The sequence below is a fragment of the Mercurialis annua genome, linkage group LG2 (genome assembly GCF_937616625.2).
Source record: "Mercurialis annua linkage group LG2, ddMerAnnu1.2, whole genome shotgun sequence".
NCBI lineage: Eukaryota > Viridiplantae > Streptophyta > Magnoliopsida > Malpighiales > Euphorbiaceae > Mercurialis > Mercurialis annua.
This window is the reverse complement of record NC_065571.1, coordinates 55,826,421-55,847,676: the sequence shown is the minus strand read 5'-3', so window position 1 is coordinate 55,847,676 and position 21,256 is coordinate 55,826,421. Positions and strand designations below refer to the sequence as shown.

The window sequence follows — 21,256 nt, the reverse complement described above, 5'->3', positions numbered from 1 at the left end:
CAGTGGATGGATTGGGCGAATCCAAGGTACAAGAATCTTTGGGCTACGATATGGTTTTTCTGTATTTTGGGGATTCGGAAAGCTCGAAATAAGAAAGTTTTTGATAATGAAGGCACTAACAACAAGGAGTTGATCTTTCAATGTATTTTTAAGGGTGTGATTCACTATTCTTATCACAACCCTCATTTTATTTTTGGTGGTAATGATGTATACCGTTGTCTAGACTACTTTTCGAGGTTTTAGCATTTGCGTTCTTTTTTGCCTACCGCATCTTGTGATAGAGCTAATATAATTACCATTTATCAAAAAAAAAAACTATTTTTAGGCCTGTGAGCATATGTAATATTCACAACATAATGTTTGTTCTTGTCAAGAGTTGTGAGACCAGGGGAATTAAGTAATATACCTTTCTGTTTTCTTCTGGGCCTGAGTGGTAGGCTTTTCTGGCGTGGTAACATTTTTTGGGCTCAAATTATTCATATCAAGGATGGTTTGGTCATTTACTCCCGCTAAATCATTTATTCCCGTAATTTACTCTCGCATTTTAAAATAGTTATTTCTCATACTAATTATTTTTAAAATAAATAATTAATAGATAATTCTGTTTTTCATAATTTTTTAATAAAACAACAAATTATTACTTTTGCATTTTACTATTATATTTTAATATAATTAATTTTTTAAAAATAATTATTTATTAAAAAATATTTTGTATAAGAATAATTTTTTAAATAATACCTTTTCAATAAATAATACTTTTTTTAGTATATAGTAATTTTTTAATAAAAAAAAAAATCAGCTACGAATATTAAATTCGTCGGTAAAAAATATTTTAGCTAAGGATTTAAAATCCGTCGCTAATCAACTGTTTCCTAGTAGTGTTAGATAAGGTCGATCATATCTTCATTTTCCAAAATTTGGAATCGAGATCCATGCTGATTAGTCTCGTTACCTGAATTAACAGGATTTTTACTTTATTTTTTTACCATTATCAGCAATTCCCCTTCATTTCCTGTTAGCTATCATCCATGGCCCAAAATTAGGCTTACCCTCTCTATTTTCCTTATTTCAGTCTTCTTCTTCCATGTTCACTGCAGCTATAGTTAAGTTCATCATCACAATTACCATTCTTTCTATTTAGACACTGATTACGAACATGACGAAATTTTCCGCATTCAAAGCATATCCTCGGTAAGCACTCATATTCCGCAATTTGCACTTGATGCGAGACTAAAGTTTTTCTCAGGTTTAGCTCAACTGCGCGCAATTCTTACAAATTTGCTCGTTTCCGCCAATTCGATATAGTAATCAATCTTTCCCTGCCATTTCACCAATATACCTGAGGATCTTTTTGTTGTAGTAATGAATTGGCATTCTGCGGGGCATGTATGGAATGGATTTTTTCATTCGAACAATCAAACTGCGGGTTCCAAACCTGAACTAAAAGATAATGACCAAGTATCGCCCAAGCCCCCCCTCTGATATGTGCCTCAATGTCACTTCCATTATAGAATTTCACTGAGAAATAACTTTGTGTAAAGTTCCACATAGATTTCAAACGATTAACTAAGTTTATATCGCCAATGGGTCTCCCGAGCAGCTTCACTACCACTGTGGACAGCCATGGTCTCGATATTTCCTCTTGGATACGAGACCATGGCTATTTGGATATTTCCTCTTGGGTGATATCTCCATTCTCTTTGGATATTTTTGATACGAAAACGAAAGTTGGGCTAATTTAACCTAAAAAACTCTAAAATGACTCGTTTAATATTCCGTGCTAAATTGAGGGGGTGAATTGACCCTTTGTTCTAAGTAAGCTTAATGGGAATATATATATATATATATATACAAGCGCCAAAAGAATTTGGTTAGACATGTAGATGGTAGAATTTGATGAAAGAAAAGTTGGTGTAATAATGAAGCAATTATAATAGAAGAAATACGAAAAAGGACAAAAATTGAAACGAATGATTCCATCATAATGAGTAGCAGCAAGGGATTTTGTATCATATCTTTGAAAGGGGTAAGTTCTGAATAGCTATACAAATAGCTGCCACCATGCACCAGAACAAAGGACATTGACATGTCCTACACAAATACTTATATCTAACAAAAAATTATTCACTCATAAAAATAATAATAATAATAATAATAATAATAATAATAATAATAATAATAATAATAATAATAAGACATGGTAATTGTGATAGCACGTAAAAATGTAGCATCATTCTAGCCACCACACACATCTTAACATGAAAAACGACAACAATTGTAGATTTTTTTAATCGATTAATAACTCAACAAGCTACCAAACAATAGACCAAACATACATGGGTAACCCTAAATGTAATGGCGGAATTTTTTTACCGAAGAAAAAAAAGTCATCGGCCCGCAACAGATAGAGGAGGAACATAATTTATGTCGGAGTCTATTCTAAACCGCATGTGCTTACACCGCTGATTACACTCCTAGATTCGTGCGGGTTACTTCTTTTCAAACGCAAATTGTTGTTAGATACATGTTGTCAAATTTTTATTTAAAGTTACTGTGATTCCAGCATTCCATGAGTTTATATTGGAATTACTATTTCTCTCTTCAATTTAAAAAAAATTACTATTTTTCCTTGACTACATACAACTGAAATCTTTTTGGAAGTGTTACTTAAATAAAACTAAAATATGATAAAAAATAATAGTTCAAACCTCAACTAGAGGAGGTAATAGTGAATAACCCTTATATTTTTTTTCTTAATTTTATATTTGCGATATTTTGATTATGTCTTATTAGATTTTATGACTCTTGGTATTATATTTATTAGTTCTATAATTTATTTTATACATGCTAAAATTCGCTGTATTTATATAGCATTCTAATAGTTTCAAAATTGCTCCAAAATCAGTATTGTTATTGCCATATTATTATGTTGGGTTATTTTCAAAAAAGAATGGTAGATTTATTTACATATGAAATTCCACTCTTTCGTATGTGTAACTATATAAGTACAATGTATATTTATAATTTGGTAGAATAATGTCTAATTTTTTATTTTTTTAGTATTATTTAGCGCGAAATATTTTTTTCTTAACTGAATGATGTTCTTTTGGCGGTTTTTAATGACTGAAACGACATCAGATAATAATTTTATACTATAAAATGTCAACAAATGAAAAGTTGAGTTTTTTATGTTAAATTTTAAATGTTTTATTTAAATCACTGTAAACGCACAAAATTAAAACTTTATATGCAAATAACCTTACTATACAATAATTAAATAAAAATAAAATAAGAGATTATTGGTAAATTCTAATTATTCTTATTTATGGTGAAAGAAAAAAGAATATATGAAAATGTGGATGTAAAGAGAGAGGGGCAATTTGGATATAGAATAAGTGTGAAAGGCACAGGACATGAAGAGAACAATAAATGTTGATGACCGTCAAGTCGTTTTTAGTTTGCTACTCCCAATATTTCCCTCCCAGAATTCCACGCCTTCCTCTTCTAACCTTTTATTTCCTTTTTGTCCTTTTACTCAACTCTACTCTATATCACATTCTAACTATTTTCATTTCTCTCTCCAACCCTATCCCTTCCCTTACTTTACAATTTACCTAATTACTTAGAACAATAATAATTTCTTTTTTCCAAAGTTAAAACTCATTGAATCAAAGATTAAATTACAATCAAAAAAGTCATATAATAAAATTAATAATATAAACTTTTAAAAAAATATAATACAAACTTTCGAATTCTAATCCATTAAAAACATATGAAACAATAAAAAAACAAGCAAAAAATTAATCGAAATTGAGAAAACTCAAACCGTAAATCTCACCAAAAGTGCCATTTTGGGCCGTAACGATGAGCAAAGTTCTGTAATGTGCGAGAATCTTAATTTTGAAGCATTTCTGATTAAACCTTCAAATTTCTAGATCTGTTGAAATTTCACATTTTCCGATCTTTATCTTCAAAGAGATTCTGAAAACGTAGATTTTTATCACCAAAACACCTTCGGTTATCAATAATTTGAATCCAAAGTCCGAAAGAACTCTAAAAAATCTTGAATAATCTCAGGATAGACACATAATTTTTTTAAAAAAACTCAATAGAAACTATAACTGTTGTAACATTGATACCGATTGTTGAATCTTTGGTACCAATTGTCGTGACCGGTTCTTGACCGGATTGGTATGCGCAGCGGAATCGAAACCATTGGTAGGTATTTAATTATGGATTTGATCAACAAACAATAATATAACAAAATAATACATAACACAAGAGATTTACGTGGTTCTGCTTTAAAGCGTACATCCACGGGCGAAAGATTCGAACCATCCACTAATCATCAAAAGGAGTACAAAATTGGTGGAGAATCACCAAATAGAGAACATCTCTAGTAAATATGCCCTTAGAAGAAAAACCCACAAAGTGTTTCTCTCTCTACAAGAATTACCCAAAAAGATAAGAATTAACTTATATTCCTCACATCACACACACCCCCTTTTCCCCTTATTCACATCAATGTCTACATTGTGTGTTCGGTTTTTGGTATTTTTTAAAAGGTGAATAAGGTAGTGTATATATAGTGAATAAATAGTCTATATGGCATTAGGAATATTAATCCTAATTGGATTTATACTTCCTAGTTAGCTAATGATAACAAAGTTATCCTTCTCCCAAACACTTCATTAATAGAGTCCTAATACAAATAGGAATTAGAATTCTAGGCATATTCCAACAATCTCCACCTTGACTTGAATTCTCCAATAAACTGTGATTACTGTTGTGCTCCACCTTCTCCATTTAAGTCCAAACTGAACTTATTCCAAAAGAGGTTCTTTGAGGAGGACCATACAAGCTTCAAGAACGTCTTGAACTTGCTGAAACCAAAATGACTGAAGATTTACTATCTTCGGGTGTATCAATCAAAATTTCACGAAGCTTCGAATTTTGTTGGTCTTAAAACTGATACCAGAAACAAACGTCATTAGTAGCCTATAATGATTAAATCAAAAAACAAATGTTGAGGTCGTAGCATATCCCTTAATCTTCATAAGTCGACCAACCCAATGAGCATACATCACAAGTGCAGCATTCAGTCTCACTTAATCGCCAAATAACCCATAAAACTCGTAGTTTTATATATTGAGATACCAGACATGTGCATATAGAAATCATGTTGAACATTCATTATTGCTCTAACTGTCTCATTATGCATCTTGCCCTTGACTGAACCAATATCCCAAAATTATGCATGTATTGACCGTTACCCATAACTACACTCCACTATCAACTCAGTTGTAGACGGAAAACCAATCGAAATTGGCACATATGTGATATGAACAAACTGAATCTGCATAAATTTCGGATAAAAAACAATTATGCTGCAATTTTAAGCGTAGACTGGTTCTCTAACCCGAGTCGCCTGTAACCGCTAGCATTCAGTTCCCATCTAATTATCTCCAAACAAATTGACTTATGAGTGATCTAAAAGTGACGCCGTTCCAAATTACAAACATTGTAATCCATCTTGTGTCTAAGATTGCTACTTATTCAAAACAAAATCTCTTTTGCAATGTCATGATTTTATCAAAATCTGACTATGTCCAAACGAACTCTTCATTCAATAAACTCTTAAAAGCAATTTTAGATTCAAATCACTAATAGAATTTCATGAGAGTATAAAGAGATTACCCCAATCATTCATCTTACAAAGGCTCTATAAAATCCTCAAATAGTTGTGTGTTTAGAAAAATCATACGTTTCTTCTTTGTAGTTCAAAGTAGCATGTTGATCTCCATCACAAAAATCTCCTTAAAAATTTTAATACCCAAGTTTGTCTTCAATTGACGACTTTCGGCACTTCCAAATTTGGTGGCTTCTCTATCTCCAAAAAATATTCTCTGTGTCAAGTAATTGCGCCTTGCGAAATCGTTCAAATAATACTTTGCCATAATAACCATAATCCAAAATTAAATCTGAAAACCAAATTAGCTTTGATACCAATTGTTGTAACATTGATACCGATTGTTGAATCTTTGGTACCAATTGTCGTGACCGGTTCTTGACCGGATTGGTATGCGCAGCGGAATCGAAACCATTGGTAGGTATTTAATTATGGATTTGATCAACAAACAATAATATAACAAAATAATACATAACACAAGAGATTTACGTGGTTCTGCTTTAAAGCGTACATCCACGGGCGAAAGATTCGAGCCATCCACTAATCATCAAAAGGAGTACAAAATTGGTGGAGAATTACCAAATAGAGAACATCTCTAGTAAATATGCCCTTAGAAGAAAAACCCACAAAGTGTTTCTCTCTCTACAAGAATTACCCAAAAAGGTAAGAATTAACTTATATTCCTCACATCACACACACCCCCTTTTCCCCTTATTCACATCAATGTCTACATTGTGTGTTCGGTTTTTGGTGTTTTTTAAAAGGTGAATAAGGTAGTGTATATATAGTGAATAAATAGTCTATATGGCATTAGGAATATTAATCCTAATTGGATTTATACTTCCTAGTTAGCCAATGATAACAAAGTTATCCTTCTCCCAAACACTTCATTAATAGAGTCCTAATACAAATAGGAATTAGAATTCTAGACATATTCCAACAATAACAATATTTAATAAAAACTTTAGATCTGAGAAGATTTATTAAGTCTGTTTTTTTTAGTTTACTTGTGTACTATTTGGGTTTTTTTTTGTATTCCTCAATCTGTGGTGGATTCTCTTGAGCGTATTATGTGAAAGTTTCTTTAAAATGGAAATGTGGATAATTAAGGCTTTAATAAGGTTACTTGAGCAGATATTTGTGTTCCCTTCAAGGATGGAGGCCTTAGCATTACTCCTTGTGTACTAAAAATATTTGTTTATTGCTTAAGTGGTTGTGGAAATTGATGGTGGGTGATAGGAACTCTCTTTGGTTCAACGTTGTTTCGAATAGTTCCTTATCTTTTTGGCATGGGGTTGAGTCTTCCAATGTCCTTAGTTTTCACAAAATTTGGAAATGAATTTCCAATGATTGTATTATAAATAGGACTGTTTGGAATAGCTATTTGGATTTGGTTTCTATGACTTTGGAAACTGGCTTTCGGATTCGGTTTTGGAAGGACTGTTAGTGATAGAAGAAGAAATACTCATATTTGTCTTAGTATTTAAGACTCATTTCTTGCATGTTTGCGATCTTTTTGAGTTCAAATTGCTTATTATTATGCTTGAGTTGTTTCAGGTAAAAATGTGAGCATAATCGAATATGTGGGAGCATCAGGACGAAACCGGAGTTAAGCGGAGTGAAAACGAGAAAAATCGGGCCTCATAGGAGTTGGTCCAATCGCACCATGCATCAATTGAGCTTGGTGCGATCAGACTGGATCGGGTGCGATCACACCATATGGTTTTTTTAGAAGCAGGAAGCTTCATAATTAACTGGTGTGAGCGCACCACTCTTGGACTGCTCGCACCACTTCTCAGAAAAGCCCAAAACATGTCAAAAACCATGTATTTTGGTCTCTCAAACTCCCACAAATGAGGGCATTTTGGTTATTATTCAAGGGAACTCTGATTTTGCAAAGATATAGAGTTGTAAAGGGGTCCATTTGCCAAGCTTCCATCATCACCTTTTATACACTTTGAATATTAGATCATTTTTGTAGCCACCATTAATATGTATTGAAGCTTAGTTATTTGTTGCTTTTATTGTAATCTCTACACATTTGAGAGTTGCGAAGAATATTGTGGTTGTAATTTATGGGTTTTTATTATCAATGAATCAAGCTTTTTCGATTACTGTTATCTTCTCTACACTTGTGTTGGATTCTTCAAGGATAATGGCTAACTAACTCTCTAATTGGGTTTATGGAAATGCTTGCAATTATTTGACTTATTAATATTTGAATGTATGTCGGTGTATGTGAATTAATTGGTTGTTTACTTTGTTGGGTGATTATGGCCATAATAGGGGTGGCAGATCATGGTTTCTTCTGTATTATTTGAAATACAAAGCTTCCTCCTCTTATTCAATTTTTTACGTGGTTATTGGCTAGGGACCGAATCTCTTCTAAGATATCCTAGGTTAGGACATGTCTTCTTCCGTTTGATGAGGGTGTTAGCGCAGCAGAAAATAAATAAGAGAAGAGAAAAGAATCACACAAGATTTTTTACGTGGTTCGATCAATGCGATCTACTCCACGGGCAGAGAGAGAATTTATTCTATATGTTTGTTGTGAGTTTACAATAGGGTCATCACCTCTATTTATAGTGAACCCCTAATCCAATAAAAAACTAGACTATAAATCCTAAAAGGAAAACAATGCTAAACAAAGGATTAAGTATCCTAATCTAAATAGGAACAATATATGCTAATCCAAATAGGAACAATATGAGCCATAACTCAACAGAGGGTTTATGCTACTCTTTCTTTGAGGACGATACTTAATTCTACTCATATCGTTATTCATTGTCCATTTTTTTGGAGTATTTGGTCTTTTATTTTGGTAAAAACGAACAGCTGTTGGGTTTTTCCTTTTTATTTGGATCATTTCTTTTGGCAGCGGTCTGTTCTTGCCAAAAAGAAGTTCGAAGACCTTTTGACTTTGATTTGATTCTTTGCAATTTGGGAAATTTGGAAGGCTAAAAATCAGATGTAAATTCAAAATGAGCTTATTCTTCTGGAGAAGCTTTCGCTTGTGATTATTAGCAAGGCACTATTTTTTTACAAAGCTTGGCACCCTGGTTTTCCCTTTTTTTCTTGCGGTGATATTGTTAGAAATTTATTTTTGATTTGTATTCATATATGATTTTATTTGTTTTCTTCCTCCACGTCTTGTGGGTGTGCTAAAATATTGATCATTTTTTATAAAAAAAATTATGTGGGTTCTAGGACTGCTATTACTATGTTTTTGAGTTTTTATAATCTTTCAAATCAGAAACATATTACCCTTAAGTAAATTCTTTGTGTTGGTTGGCGTTGGAGACATAGGTTAAGAGGTGCTGAAATAGTTGCGTTTAATGCTCTTTTTTTAAGATTAATGAGCTGATTTTTGTGCCTTGAAATATGGATGTTTTGTTGTAGAACTCGAAAACAACACTGTACTCATCTTCCTCTTTCATCCGTCTACTTACAGCAGCTATAGGTACAACATCGGCTTCAGATTCTGCAACAGTTTGGTTGTCGTTGGTGGAGTCGTTTTTGGTGACAACAGGTTAATGGCTTGGCAGCAGCATCTCAGCAAGTTACCTCTATTGCACCTTTAGGTATGTTTCCTAAGCTTTACAAGTCATTTTTTCCTCTGAGAATTAAGTTTTTTTTATATGGACAACTTTCTATGGTAGAGTTTCTACTCTTAATTTCTTACTTTTTTATATTATTTCTGTTGAGAACTTGGGTTGTCGATTTTGTTCAGGACTTTGCTCGTTTTGTTTGGCATGGTGTTCTCCAAAAATTTGGGTTTATATGGGTGATGCCAAACTAGTTTGGTGATTTTTTTTCGTTCAGTGGGTGCATTTTGTTCTAAGAGGGGGTTATGCAAAATTATGGGATTTATTTTGGGTCATTATAATTTGGGAGATTTAGAAAAACAGAAATACGAGGATCTTTCAGGGTAAGATTTCTAGGGTGGAGGAAATCATCTATGGTGGCTTCTAAAAGCATTTTTCTTATTTTAGCTGTTGTTTTTCTTCTTTTCTGTATTCGGATTTGGACTTTTTGATAATCGATTGTATTTCATTTCAGTGATTTTTTTTAAAGTGGTAGTTTTTTAGTGGGCAAATATTTTATTACTTTTTGCACGAAAACTTTGTGTAGGGAAGATTTTGTTATTTTTTGTGGCCTTTTATTAAAAATTTACAATTATTATGGAAAAAAAATGGTACACAATCCTACATGTAATAACCATACTAAAGAGGAGAATTGAAAAAATAGAAACACTCTATCTCTCTCTAGGTAGAATGGCCTAGTCAACTTCATGTCATGCTCTCACTTTTTGATGTTCCATAATAAAGAGCTTGATCAATCCCCATGTCTTTTAGAACTCAAGAAACAAAAAAAAGTATACTATATATTATTACTATTTCACCTCATCTAACTCATTCCCAAAACAAGACTCACTCTTTAATAGCACAAATCTATATATTCTATAAATAAACACCATCAATTTTTTATTATATCTTTGTTATAAAAGTCACCATTTCCATTTCTGAATCACCTCTTTCATGCTATTCTTGTTCCTCCTCAACCCTAACTCCATTTTTTCAACCCCATCCCATCTAAGTAAAAACAAATTAAAGCAATTTACTCCTTTTTCTTTTTTTGTTGCCTGCTTCTGCAACTAAAATCTCCACCCATTTTATTCAGAGAGGAAAACCAGCTGGAATAATTTAAGAAGCTTTTGTTTTCTCTTGTTGTTTTGCTACAAAAATGTGGATGATGGGCTATACTGATGGAGGTGAGTTCAACATGGCAGCAGACTCCTTCAATGGCAGAAAACTAAGGCCTCTCATTCCAAGAACGCCAGTTGTGTCTAATTCTACAAACAACGGCTCTAACTCCAGCCCTCCTACACTTAATTGTCTTCATGGCACTGATTTATTTTCACTAAATCACCATCTAGGTACTCATATATATATATATATATATAGCTTCTGCAATTTCTTTTATTTCTCTTTGTGTTTCAGTTTGGTTGCAAGGAAGCTAATCGAGTTCTATATTTCGGCATTTCGACGTTTCATTTTGTGTTCGGAAAACACTTTTAAACTACAAAATTTTGTGTATCGTTTCACCATTTTCATTTCAGCGTTTTTGTTTCCGTGTTATTTAAGTTGGTTATTTTAACCAATGAGTTATAACTCAACATTGAATAGCAAACTGCTAGGTTGTATGTTCAAATCCTTCCACAAGCTCTTTTCCTTCCTAATTATTAAAAAAAAGTTGGTTATTTTAGAACTTGTTCGTTGGATGAATAGTGTGCATTTTTCTTTGGTGCAGCAGCAATGGCGGATCAAAGCAAAAGAGAATTCCAGAGTCAACCAGTTGTAGTGAGTTCAAGATGGAATCCGACGCCGGAACAATTAAGAACACTCGAAGAACTGTATCGGAGAGGTACAAGAACTCCATCAGCAGAACAAATACAACACATAACAGCACAGCTTAGACGATACGGAAAAATCGAAGGGAAAAATGTGTTCTACTGGTTCCAAAATCACAAGGCAAGAGAAAGGCAAAAACGAAGGCGTCAAATTGAGTCTTCTCTTACAGATCATGAGCAGAAAGAATCAGGTTTGGAAAAAAATATAAAAAGTTTTATACATATTTACAAAGTTTGGTTATAAAAAGATAAGAATGTTTTGTATATGTATGGCTTTTTTCAAAATTCCATTTTGTTGTTAGTTAAGAGTTGCTTTTTAGAATTCTTATTGTTGTTTTTTAAAAGTTGTTGTATTCTTTTTGTTTTGGTTTTGTCTACTACACAGAAGCAAATAGAACGACAGGTTACGAAGGTGAACAGACCAAGAACTGGCCTCCCTCTACTAACTGCAGTACACTGCCAGAGGTCTATTCTTTTTAATTTTCTCTTAAATTTTGGGTGGGGATTTTCACACTCCACTTATTTATAACTGCACTCCACAATTAATAGCAAATGACTTTGTTATCCTTTATTTGGTATTCATCATTTTTAATCTTCTAATATACCAAAACTACCCTTATTTAGTGTCATGCATCTTTTAACTATTTCATTGCATGCATCTATAATTTTGTTTAATGGAAAAAGGCAACGAAGATTGTTTTAGACGAGATGCCGATCTTTTTTTTCTTTGCTCCGTCGGCATCATAGTAGGTCTATAAGTTCCTCTTCTATCACATCCAATGGTAACTTATCTTTCTCCTTTTGATTTTCTTATAACTGCAATATATCCTTGTTGTGATGCAATAGTACGAATATCACTTAACAACTCTTCTCGGTTATTGTATAATATTGCACTGAGCTTTTGAAAATCATCTTGTTGATTTTGGCTTTCTTGATTTTGATTGTCAAAATGTATATTTTCTGTTATAAGAAATAGCAAAAACGAAAAATCAATTAATTACTAAAAGTTGATGTAATTTATATTGCTAAAATTGTGTGTATATAGGTGATAATGTAAACGAAAATAGAGCCATATCTGCATATCATACATATAATGAAATTACTAAAAGCTACTGTTGTGATGTAAATTATAACTTTTCTAATTACAACTTAAAAGCATAAGTATATTATACTAATTGAATTCTAATTATCTATACAAAATGCTATTAGGATGCATATCAATTTTCCAATTCAGTGACAACTAAACAAATTTTTCATTATAAAAGCTACTGTATATAATCTTTTTCCATTCTAAAATTATCTTAGTTCAATAGCTTTTACGTATTTGAATTGATGTATACTAATTGAATTCTAATATTTTTATTTCAATTGACAATAAACATATGATCTTATAAAAGTTAAATATTTACAAGATGAATGATCCACACCCATCAATATAAAAATTTAATCCATATTTAGCAACATTATTAATAATCGTAGTTAGCATGATAAGAAAAAAAATTACACTACAACATTCATTTAAATTTCGATTAATTAAAATGAAGAACAAATATAGTAAATTTATTCAAAAAATATAATAAATATTACGTACCATTAAAAATAAATTCCAAGAAACTGTCATCATCAAGCATATCATGTTCTGATAAATTTTCTGAGTTGCTTTTATCATTAATGCTTTGGAAATTTTCAAGCTCTATATTTTTAGAATTTGGTGTCTCCATGTTAGCATAATTTTTTGTTTAAGAATCTAAATAGCCGTCAATAAGAATTCTTTTTGGAGAAAGACAATAGGAGTAAGATTAGAATAATAGCTAATAAGGGTAATTATGGGATATTAAAAATAAGAAAATAAAGGATATTCAATGAAGGGTTGATAAGTAATTTACAATTAAAATTGGAGTGCGGCTATAAATGGTGGAGTGCAAAAATCCCCACCCTAAATTTTTCTCTGCAAATTACATCTTATAAAACCCTAAAAAGCCACATAATAACATGCAATTAGCCTTTGATAATTACCTTATCATTATAACTACTTTTTAATAGTAATTCTTTTGTTCAAGAAATTTTTTTTAAAAAAGGAATTATATTTATAAGTTTAGGAATTGAAGGAGAAACTTTGTATTATGTTGGGAAATGAAAAGGGTTTAAAAGCTGCACTCCTTCCTTTCTGTCGGGGCTGCTGTTGTGAAAAAAGCTAGCTAGGGTTTTTTTTTATTTTTTTGTCTTTTAGGGTTTTGTGCTTATTAGGGTTCATGGCATGCAATGGGATGGCATTTAGGGTAGACATTTTGTTATGTTCCTTGGATTTTAGGGGTACCCTTGATGCTGAAAAGACATTCTGCTAGCCCCAAGACAATTTGGCTTTTAATTTGTAACTTTATAATATAGTATAAGGTTGTTAATAAAATAGAATAGAATAGAATTTCCAAAAACTTTGTGCATGAGTAATAAATAAAAAGTGGTGTAAAATATTTCAGCTGGAGCCAATTTCAATACAAAGAGCAGTAAAAGTGACAGAATGTGGAGCAGAAGATGACGGATGGATTCAATTCGATGAAGTAGAATTTCAACATAGAAGAGCCTTTTCAGACAGGAATGCCACGTGGCAGATGATGCAGCTGTCTTGTCCGTCTCCCACCCACCTCATAAACGCTACCTCCACTGCAATAACAACTACTAAAACCCCAACAGCACCACCACCAACATCGAGATCAATGGACCCAAAACTCATTAAAACCGACCTTAATATCTTCATAGCCCCTTATTACAGAGAAAATGGGCATGCCCTTATTTATAACAACTACTTCAACAATGACATAGCCAATGAAGATGATCAGAATAGTTGTGGGGAGTCTCAAACACTTCAGCTCTTTCCTCTCAGTAGCAGCGGTGGCGGTGTTAGCGGCGGCGATAGCAGCAGCGGTGGTGGTGAAAGCATTAATGATAAAGAGACTGATCAGACATCAGCAGAAGCAGCTATGAATGCAAACTTCACTCCTTACAAGTTTTTTGAATTCCTTCCACTGAAAAACTAACTTTTTTTCTGTTCTTGCCCTAATTTAAGAGCTGCATTAGGGTAATGGGATTTTGTATTTTTGTTGGAAATAGTGTACTGCATGAACATTACTTTCTATTTAAGCTGATGATGATGTTTACATTACATGGAATCGGAGTAAAGTTTTGATGTGGGGATATGAAAGAGTGGTTGCCCTAAAATGGGATTTGGACCATGTTTGTTCAACAAATCTCATTTAAGACACTATTTTATTTCATTACATAGACGTTAATGTTTCACAGAATAGATCTTGTTTAGGAAACTGAAATTTGCATGTGTAATTCATATATATATATATGTATATATATTTTGTGAAGTTGTGTTCTCCAATGCAGAAACCCTAAAAAGAATGAGATTTGAAAGTGTTGATCTTGAAACTACTGAGTTTGGCCTATGTTCCTTTCATGCTTTTAAGAGACAATTTTCAGAGATAATCAATATAGACTATATTTTATATTACAAGGTAGTATTTTCAATTCTTTGATGTTCTAGTTCTGGAAATGAAGTTGTTTATTAGATTGATTGGACCAAAAAATGAATGCATATTCAGATTGTAAGCTCGAAATTAATGTTGTTGCAATCATAACTATAGTCAAATTTATATAGATATTCTTAAGAAAATAATTTTGAATGTCTGGTCAGTCAATTTTTTGGGTCTTGATAATTATATTCAAGCCGTAATTAAAGAAATAAAGGATTAAATAGTTAAAATAAAATACTAATTAATCACTTGATTTATTTTTATAATAAATTTGTCCATAAATTGAAGAAAAAACCGTAAAATATTAAGAATTGTTTATCTCATTTTGTGAAAATTTGTATATTATTATAGAAAAATTATGGACTTCAAACATGGACTAAAAATAACATAAAATATTGAATTGTAACTTATTTTTGTTAATTAGATTCTTTTTTTTTTTGTATATATAATCATCATAACTCGGCTAATTAACAAACAACACTGTTGAAACTATATTTTATAAAATATTTATGTCAATTTGTACTATTTATAAAATCATATTTTTTTATAACTAGACCCACAAAAAAAATTGCATCATATTAAACAGTTCGAGGCTAGGTTCATGCTTAAATATGATATATTAAATTTAAGTCCCCTTTCGACAAAAAAAAAATTAAGTTCCTAAACTTTCATTTAAATTCAACATGGTTCTAGAATTTAGATGTAATTTCTTTTCCCTAATTGAATTTTAATTTCACTAGCTATGGAAAACTACCCTCTCAATTTAGACCCAAATACAAATATACCCTTCGTTATTACTGAGACATAAGCAAATTTCAGTCTGAATTTAGGAGCTGGCTTACCATCACAAGAAAACTAAAATACAGTTGGTAAAAAAATTAAAATTTAATAACCTAATGAATTCAGTACAGAAGTAATGTACAAACTGAAATAAAAAAAGGTTGGCTTAATACATCTGCGTGTCCCTGCACTTTTCTGTTTTTGCACATAAGGTCCCTGCACTAAAGTATCCCATTATTAAATCCCCGCACTTTAACTTCCATCATCACAAGATCCCTCTGTTAAGGTTCTGTTAGCGCGTGCAGTACACGCGCCGTTAATGAGACTAGTATTCAATTTTGTAGTTTGATATATATAAATAAGGTCCCTGCACTTTTAATTTATACAAATAAGGTCCCTACACTTTAATTTTATGTAAACAAAGACCTTGTAATTGTTTTCATATAAAAATTTATTTTAATATATATTTTTTTAAAAATATATAATTTTTAATTAATAATATAAGATGTTAATGCAATTTAATTAACTTTTTAGAATGTTTAAATTAACAATAAAAATATTTTTTAAATTAATAAAAATATTATTATTTTTTATTTTTTATTAGAAATGGAAGCAGTCAGCTTTGTTTTGTAAGTTTATATAACACACTCAAATTCAAAATTGACATATATGAAAATCGACGTCTGTTTACTTTTTTTTTTTGAGAATACGTCTGTTTACTTTTGTAAGTGCGATGTTGTTATATATTATTTAAAACAAATCATTGGTATAAAATATCATTTTAATAATTAATAAATACTATTAAAATTAGTTTTATTTAGGTTAGTTAATATTTACTTTTAAAAAATAAAAAATCTAGTTCACTTTTATTTTTTAATATAATTAAAGAATTAATTAATTTTATTTTTATTTAAAGTTAAGTAATTTATAATTTAAAGATTTAATAAAATTATATTAACAATCATTCTATCAAAATAAATATGATTTAAGTATTAGAGTACATTTCGTGAATGAAGGTCTTACTTAAGAAATATTCAACATTAATTTTTAAAAAAAAATTAAAGGTAACATAAAAATTATTAAGAAATTAGAAATTCATTCAGACTTCCGCTTGATATGTCTCCTTTAAAAATGGAAGTAGATAGCTCGAACTTGTAAGTTTATATAATATACTCAACTTCGAAATTGACATATATCAAAATCAACGTCCGTTTACACCTCTAAGTGCGATGTTATCATATTATTTAAAAAAATTTAATTTATCGGTATAGAATATAATTTTAATTATTTAATAAAAAATATTAAAATTTGTTTTATTTCTCTAAGTTAATGTTTATTTGTTAAAAAAATTAAATTCACTTTTATTTTCAACATAATAAAATAAATAAATAATTTTTTTTATTTATAGATGAATAATAATACATTAAACATTTAGTAAGAATGAATAAAATTTTTAATAAAATAATAGCTAAAAGATATAATTTTTGACATTATTATTATATAAATATATTAAATTCGTACCCTTTAAAAAATATTAGTTTTAATATTTTATACTTAAATTTAATTTTATTAAACTAACAATTAATGTATGTTTATACATGATCTCAACATTTAAAAGTACAGGGACGTAACATTAAAAAATTAAAAATGCAGGGATCTAAAATTAAGAAAACTGAAAGTGCGTTAACGGCGTCAACACCCGCCTTAATAGAGGGACCTGGGGATGATGGAAGTTAAAATGCAGGAATTTAATGATGGATATTTTAGTGCAGGGACCTTATGTGCAAAAATAAAAAAGTGCAAGGACACGCAGATGTATTAAGCCAAAAAGGTTTTGCAAGGGAAGGAATGGTTTTTGCATTGTCAAGCAGAGCAGGACTATTAAGCATGCATATAACATATAGTAATGATGGTGGATAATTAATTTTGGAGATTGCCGTACTTTTTTCTATATACATTTTTGTTATCAAACTCTAAAATATTTCAAATTGATTACCACATATGCTATGTTTTTAGTGGCTCCGACGGATGTCTAATAAAATTCGGCCAGTTTATACCTAGTGGCAACTGATTTGTGCTACATTTTTTCATTTCAACATCCTCACACTTTTTTGCCATGCTACCAATCTCTTTCATCAAAATTTAAAATTTTAGAGTGAAATCCGGCTTCCACGTAGATATGAACTGACCGGCTTTTGTAGTTCGGTAATGAATCAAATTCTAAATAGAAAAAAAAAATACAACAACTCCACAATTAATAACCCTAATAATTGTAGAGCAATATCTTTTGAAAAGATCACGGTCCCTTCCTCGGCAATACGCATTGTCTCACACACTCTTTTTTTTTTTTTTTGTCTGCAGCTAGCAGTGGCAGCAGCTGCAGAAGGCTGAGAGATAAAGAGAGAAATAAACGAAGGAATGCTTAATTTAATGTATTAAATTCTATCTTACTTACTCTCATGCATGCTAGCTTTTTCACTACACCTTGAAATTAGAGACCATGACACCTCTCTTTTCTTATAACAATTCCAAAAGTGAAGTCAAAATGCGTATGCAAACAGATTCTAAATTTGGGTCAAAAAGTATTGCTAATTTATGATTTTATCATTTTTTTATTTTATTTTGTGTGTTAATTAGTGTATTTATATGTATCCCTTTTAGCTCTAACGTACTTCATGCCAACTAGTAGTTTTTTTGCTATTTATAATCATTTTTTGACCAAATACAAACACTTTCTTTCTCTCTTTTTTTTATCTTTCCCTATGCGTGAACCCTACAATGACCTATAGAAGGGAAAAGCTTGGATATTATAAACAAAGGAAATAAATATGGATTTACAGTTTTGATGGTATTATTTTTGGGCAAAATATATTTGTCAATTAACATTTTTAACATGCAAAATAATCTTTCAAACTTGTTGTACATATCATCATCTTTTCAATTTTTATGAAATTTATCTGAGATGATGTGGCGTGATATTATTTATCTACGTATACAAAATAATCCTACATAACGTATACAGTATCGTGTCACATCAGGTGCAAACAAATTGTGGATATATTTAATAAAAATTGAAAGTTGATAGTATGTAAATTTAAAATCATATATATAAAATAAACAGACTAAATTTATGAGTAGAGAAAAACCTTTTCCTTATTTGTGTGATAAAATGATTACATAAATCAATAACCATAATAATATTAACAAAAATATCTATAAAAAATAATTTTAACAATTTGGTATGTCAATTTTATGAATCCTGATATAATTTAAATCACATATTATAATTTTATAAATATAGGTTGGTATGTCAATTTTTAGCAATTATTAAAAAAATAACTCAACCCTGTCGAGGGTTAGTCTTTATCAAGTGAAAAATTGTGGAAAAATGCCAAAGAAGAGGTTAAAACTGAAAAGGGACTATGAATGCAAGAAATTTGAAAACCAAAACTGTTGTAATTGGCTGAAAGGTGTGACAAGTGATAAGGGTTAATTAATTATGCATGGAATGAAGAATGTGGAATTTATTTATTTATTTATTTATTTATTTGTCAAATTAAGAGGAAGAATGTGGAAATTGACACAAAAATTGACAACACTTGACACTGTTAGACATATGTAGAGTAGCAGGTGGACCCCTTAGTTAATTTAATTTCCATCATGTGATTTTCCCTCATTTTTATTTTTGAGTTTTATGATGAGCTCATCATGTGATTTGTCCAAATTGCCAAACTTCAATAATCTTCTTTTATTTTGGTTATATCATGTGTCTTTTTCGTCATATAGTACCTATGGAATTTTGTCAATTTTACTTTCCTTTTGTTCTTGTAATGTCCAACACTGAAAATTACAACCCGGCCATTCCTTTACTTATATTTTACTCCAACTCATTTTTCACTTTTCAATATTTAGTTACTATACATTTTAATCTCACTTTTATGTATTTAGGGAAAAATATTGAGTAAGTTATTTACTAATGTACTAAGGGTATTTCATCCTAATATTGAAAAAATTAACAAACATATATAAAATAATTAGCACCTTTATCAACTTAATTAAGCCAAATAACTTCTAAATCTAATTTTTGTTCCATTATCAATTACAACTAATTTTTTAAGTTTTACAAATATCTTCTGGTTTAAATAGTTTGTTGCAATTATGTTCATTTCCGTCCTAGGACGGCTAAAATACTTTTTAGACGTTGAAGTTGCAAAATCAATTCGAAATATTCTTATGTCTCAATGAAAGTACATATTCTATCTATTTGTAAAGATTTGAATGATTGATTTTTAACTAATAGATAGATCGACTGAAGCAAGTCATCTCTTGGGAATGTTTTCCGACCAAGTTCCACGTGACTAAGAAAGGTACCAACGCTTAGTGGGAAAGCTCATTAATTTATCTCATTCATAAACGATTGAATATTGCAAATGCCATTAGCGTCGTGAGTTAATTTATCCATAATCAAAGATCATTTGAAGGTAGTTTTTCAAATTTTAAGATACTTGAAGAAATTTCCGAAAAAAAATCTCATATTCAGAAAAGATGGTGATATGAAAATAATGGGATGCACCGATATAGATTGGACAAAAGATGTGATGAATAGGAGGTCAATCTCATGTTATTTAATGTTTGTATGTGAGAATTTGGGGATATTTAGAGCTACGAAGCAAAAGGTTGTTACTATATCAAATGCAAAATCTAAATTTTCAGATATGGCTCATTGGATATGTGAACTTTTTTGCATATCAATTATATTGGAGGATCTTGGATTTAAACTCCTAAGTCGATAGATCTCATTATGACAATAAAGCTCCAATTATGTTTGCTCTCCATCCAATTTGGTATATGATCGTATGAAATATATTGAAAAACACTTATCAAACTCTATTTTTATAAAGGTCTAATGCCTTCAAAAATCCAATATTTTAGTGTTTTTTTAATCCTACACTGACATTGAAAACTAGTCAATTATACCTTATTACGCATTTTCTCGTTTCAATTGTACCCTTAAGTCAATTTAATACAAAAGGGTCAATTTGAAGAACTTTTTTAAAAAAAAAATCCAAATGCAAAAAATGTCAATTTAATGTTTAAAGGTACAATTGAAACGAAAAAAATGCAAAATAGGATAAATTGACCAGTTTTCAACGTCAGGATAGGATTGAAAAGAAGTTGAAAGGTCGGGTGTTTTTAAATTGTTAGGCCTTCTATACTGTTTAAACTTTTTTTTTCAATTCGGCCTTTTTATTTCCGTGCTCCGTGTCTTCAACATCAATACCAGTCATTTACCATTTAATCCTTCTTTGATTTTTTTTTCTTAAATGAATATCAGCATTTGATTACGAGGCTAATTATTGGTATTATACAAATTTTAAAAGTAGAAGTTTTTAGCAATATAATTAGAATTTATTCAGTGTTCATATTGAATAATGAATCAGATTATTGATCACTGAGCTAGTTGGGATGTGAAAGCTGCCTATCTTTTAATATTTTACCTAAAAACCATTCTTTCAATGATTCTGTCTAATTTTTCTTCACATCTCAGTTGGAAAACTGAATCAAGCTGTAAAATTTAAAAATAGAGTGCAAAATCCAAACCAAATAACTAAACTGAAACAAAAAATTTGGTTTAATTTGAAATTATAAAAACCAAAAAGAAATTCAGCAAATCAATTTTAATATAAACGAACTAACTAGTTCAATTCAGTTCGGTTTGAGATATTTAAACTCTTACAATTCAGTTGTTGGGTTTTGATCAATTCTGTTTAAACCGAACGCATATCTGCAGCTGTTACGACTTATAAAAATGGCATAAGATGAAAAATCTTCAACTAAGCA

General features: G+C 30.5%; 1 protein-coding gene across 2 annotated transcripts; it reads left to right on the top strand.

The window, feature by feature from the left end:
• The first annotated feature begins 9,941 nt into the window (after nt 1-9,941).
• LOC126667021 (WUSCHEL-related homeobox 1-like) lies at nt 9,942-14,259 on the top strand. 2 transcript variants are annotated; one of them, XM_050359966.2, is made up of 4 exons: nt 9,942-10,625; nt 11,003-11,290; nt 11,485-11,564; nt 13,577-14,259. In XM_050359966.2, exons 1-4 carry the CDS (start codon nt 10,433-10,435, stop codon nt 14,132-14,134), a joined length of 1,119 nt encoding a protein of 372 aa, XP_050215923.1. In that variant the 5' UTR covers nt 9,942-10,432; the 3' UTR covers nt 14,135-14,259. The 2 variants fall into 2 exon arrangements, with proteins under 2 accessions (XP_050215923.1, XP_050215922.1); XM_050359965.2 differs by having other exon boundaries at nt 9,944-10,625; nt 11,000-11,290.
• Nucleotides 14,260-21,256: the final 6,997 nt, after the last annotated feature.

Excerpts from the sequence above, each read along its gene's own strand:
- LOC126667021 (XM_050359965.2), top strand. The coding sequence starts at position 10,433 with ATGTGGATGATGGGCTATACTGATGGAGGTGAGTTCAACATGGCAGCA. Across the intron at positions 11,291-11,484 it reads TCATGAGCAGAAAGAATCAG|AAGCAAATAGAACGACAGGT; the intron begins GTTTGGAAAAAA and ends TCTACTACACAG. Across the intron at positions 11,565-13,576 it reads ACTGCAGTACACTGCCAGAG|CTGGAGCCAATTTCAATACA; the intron begins GTCTATTCTTTT and ends AAAATATTTCAG.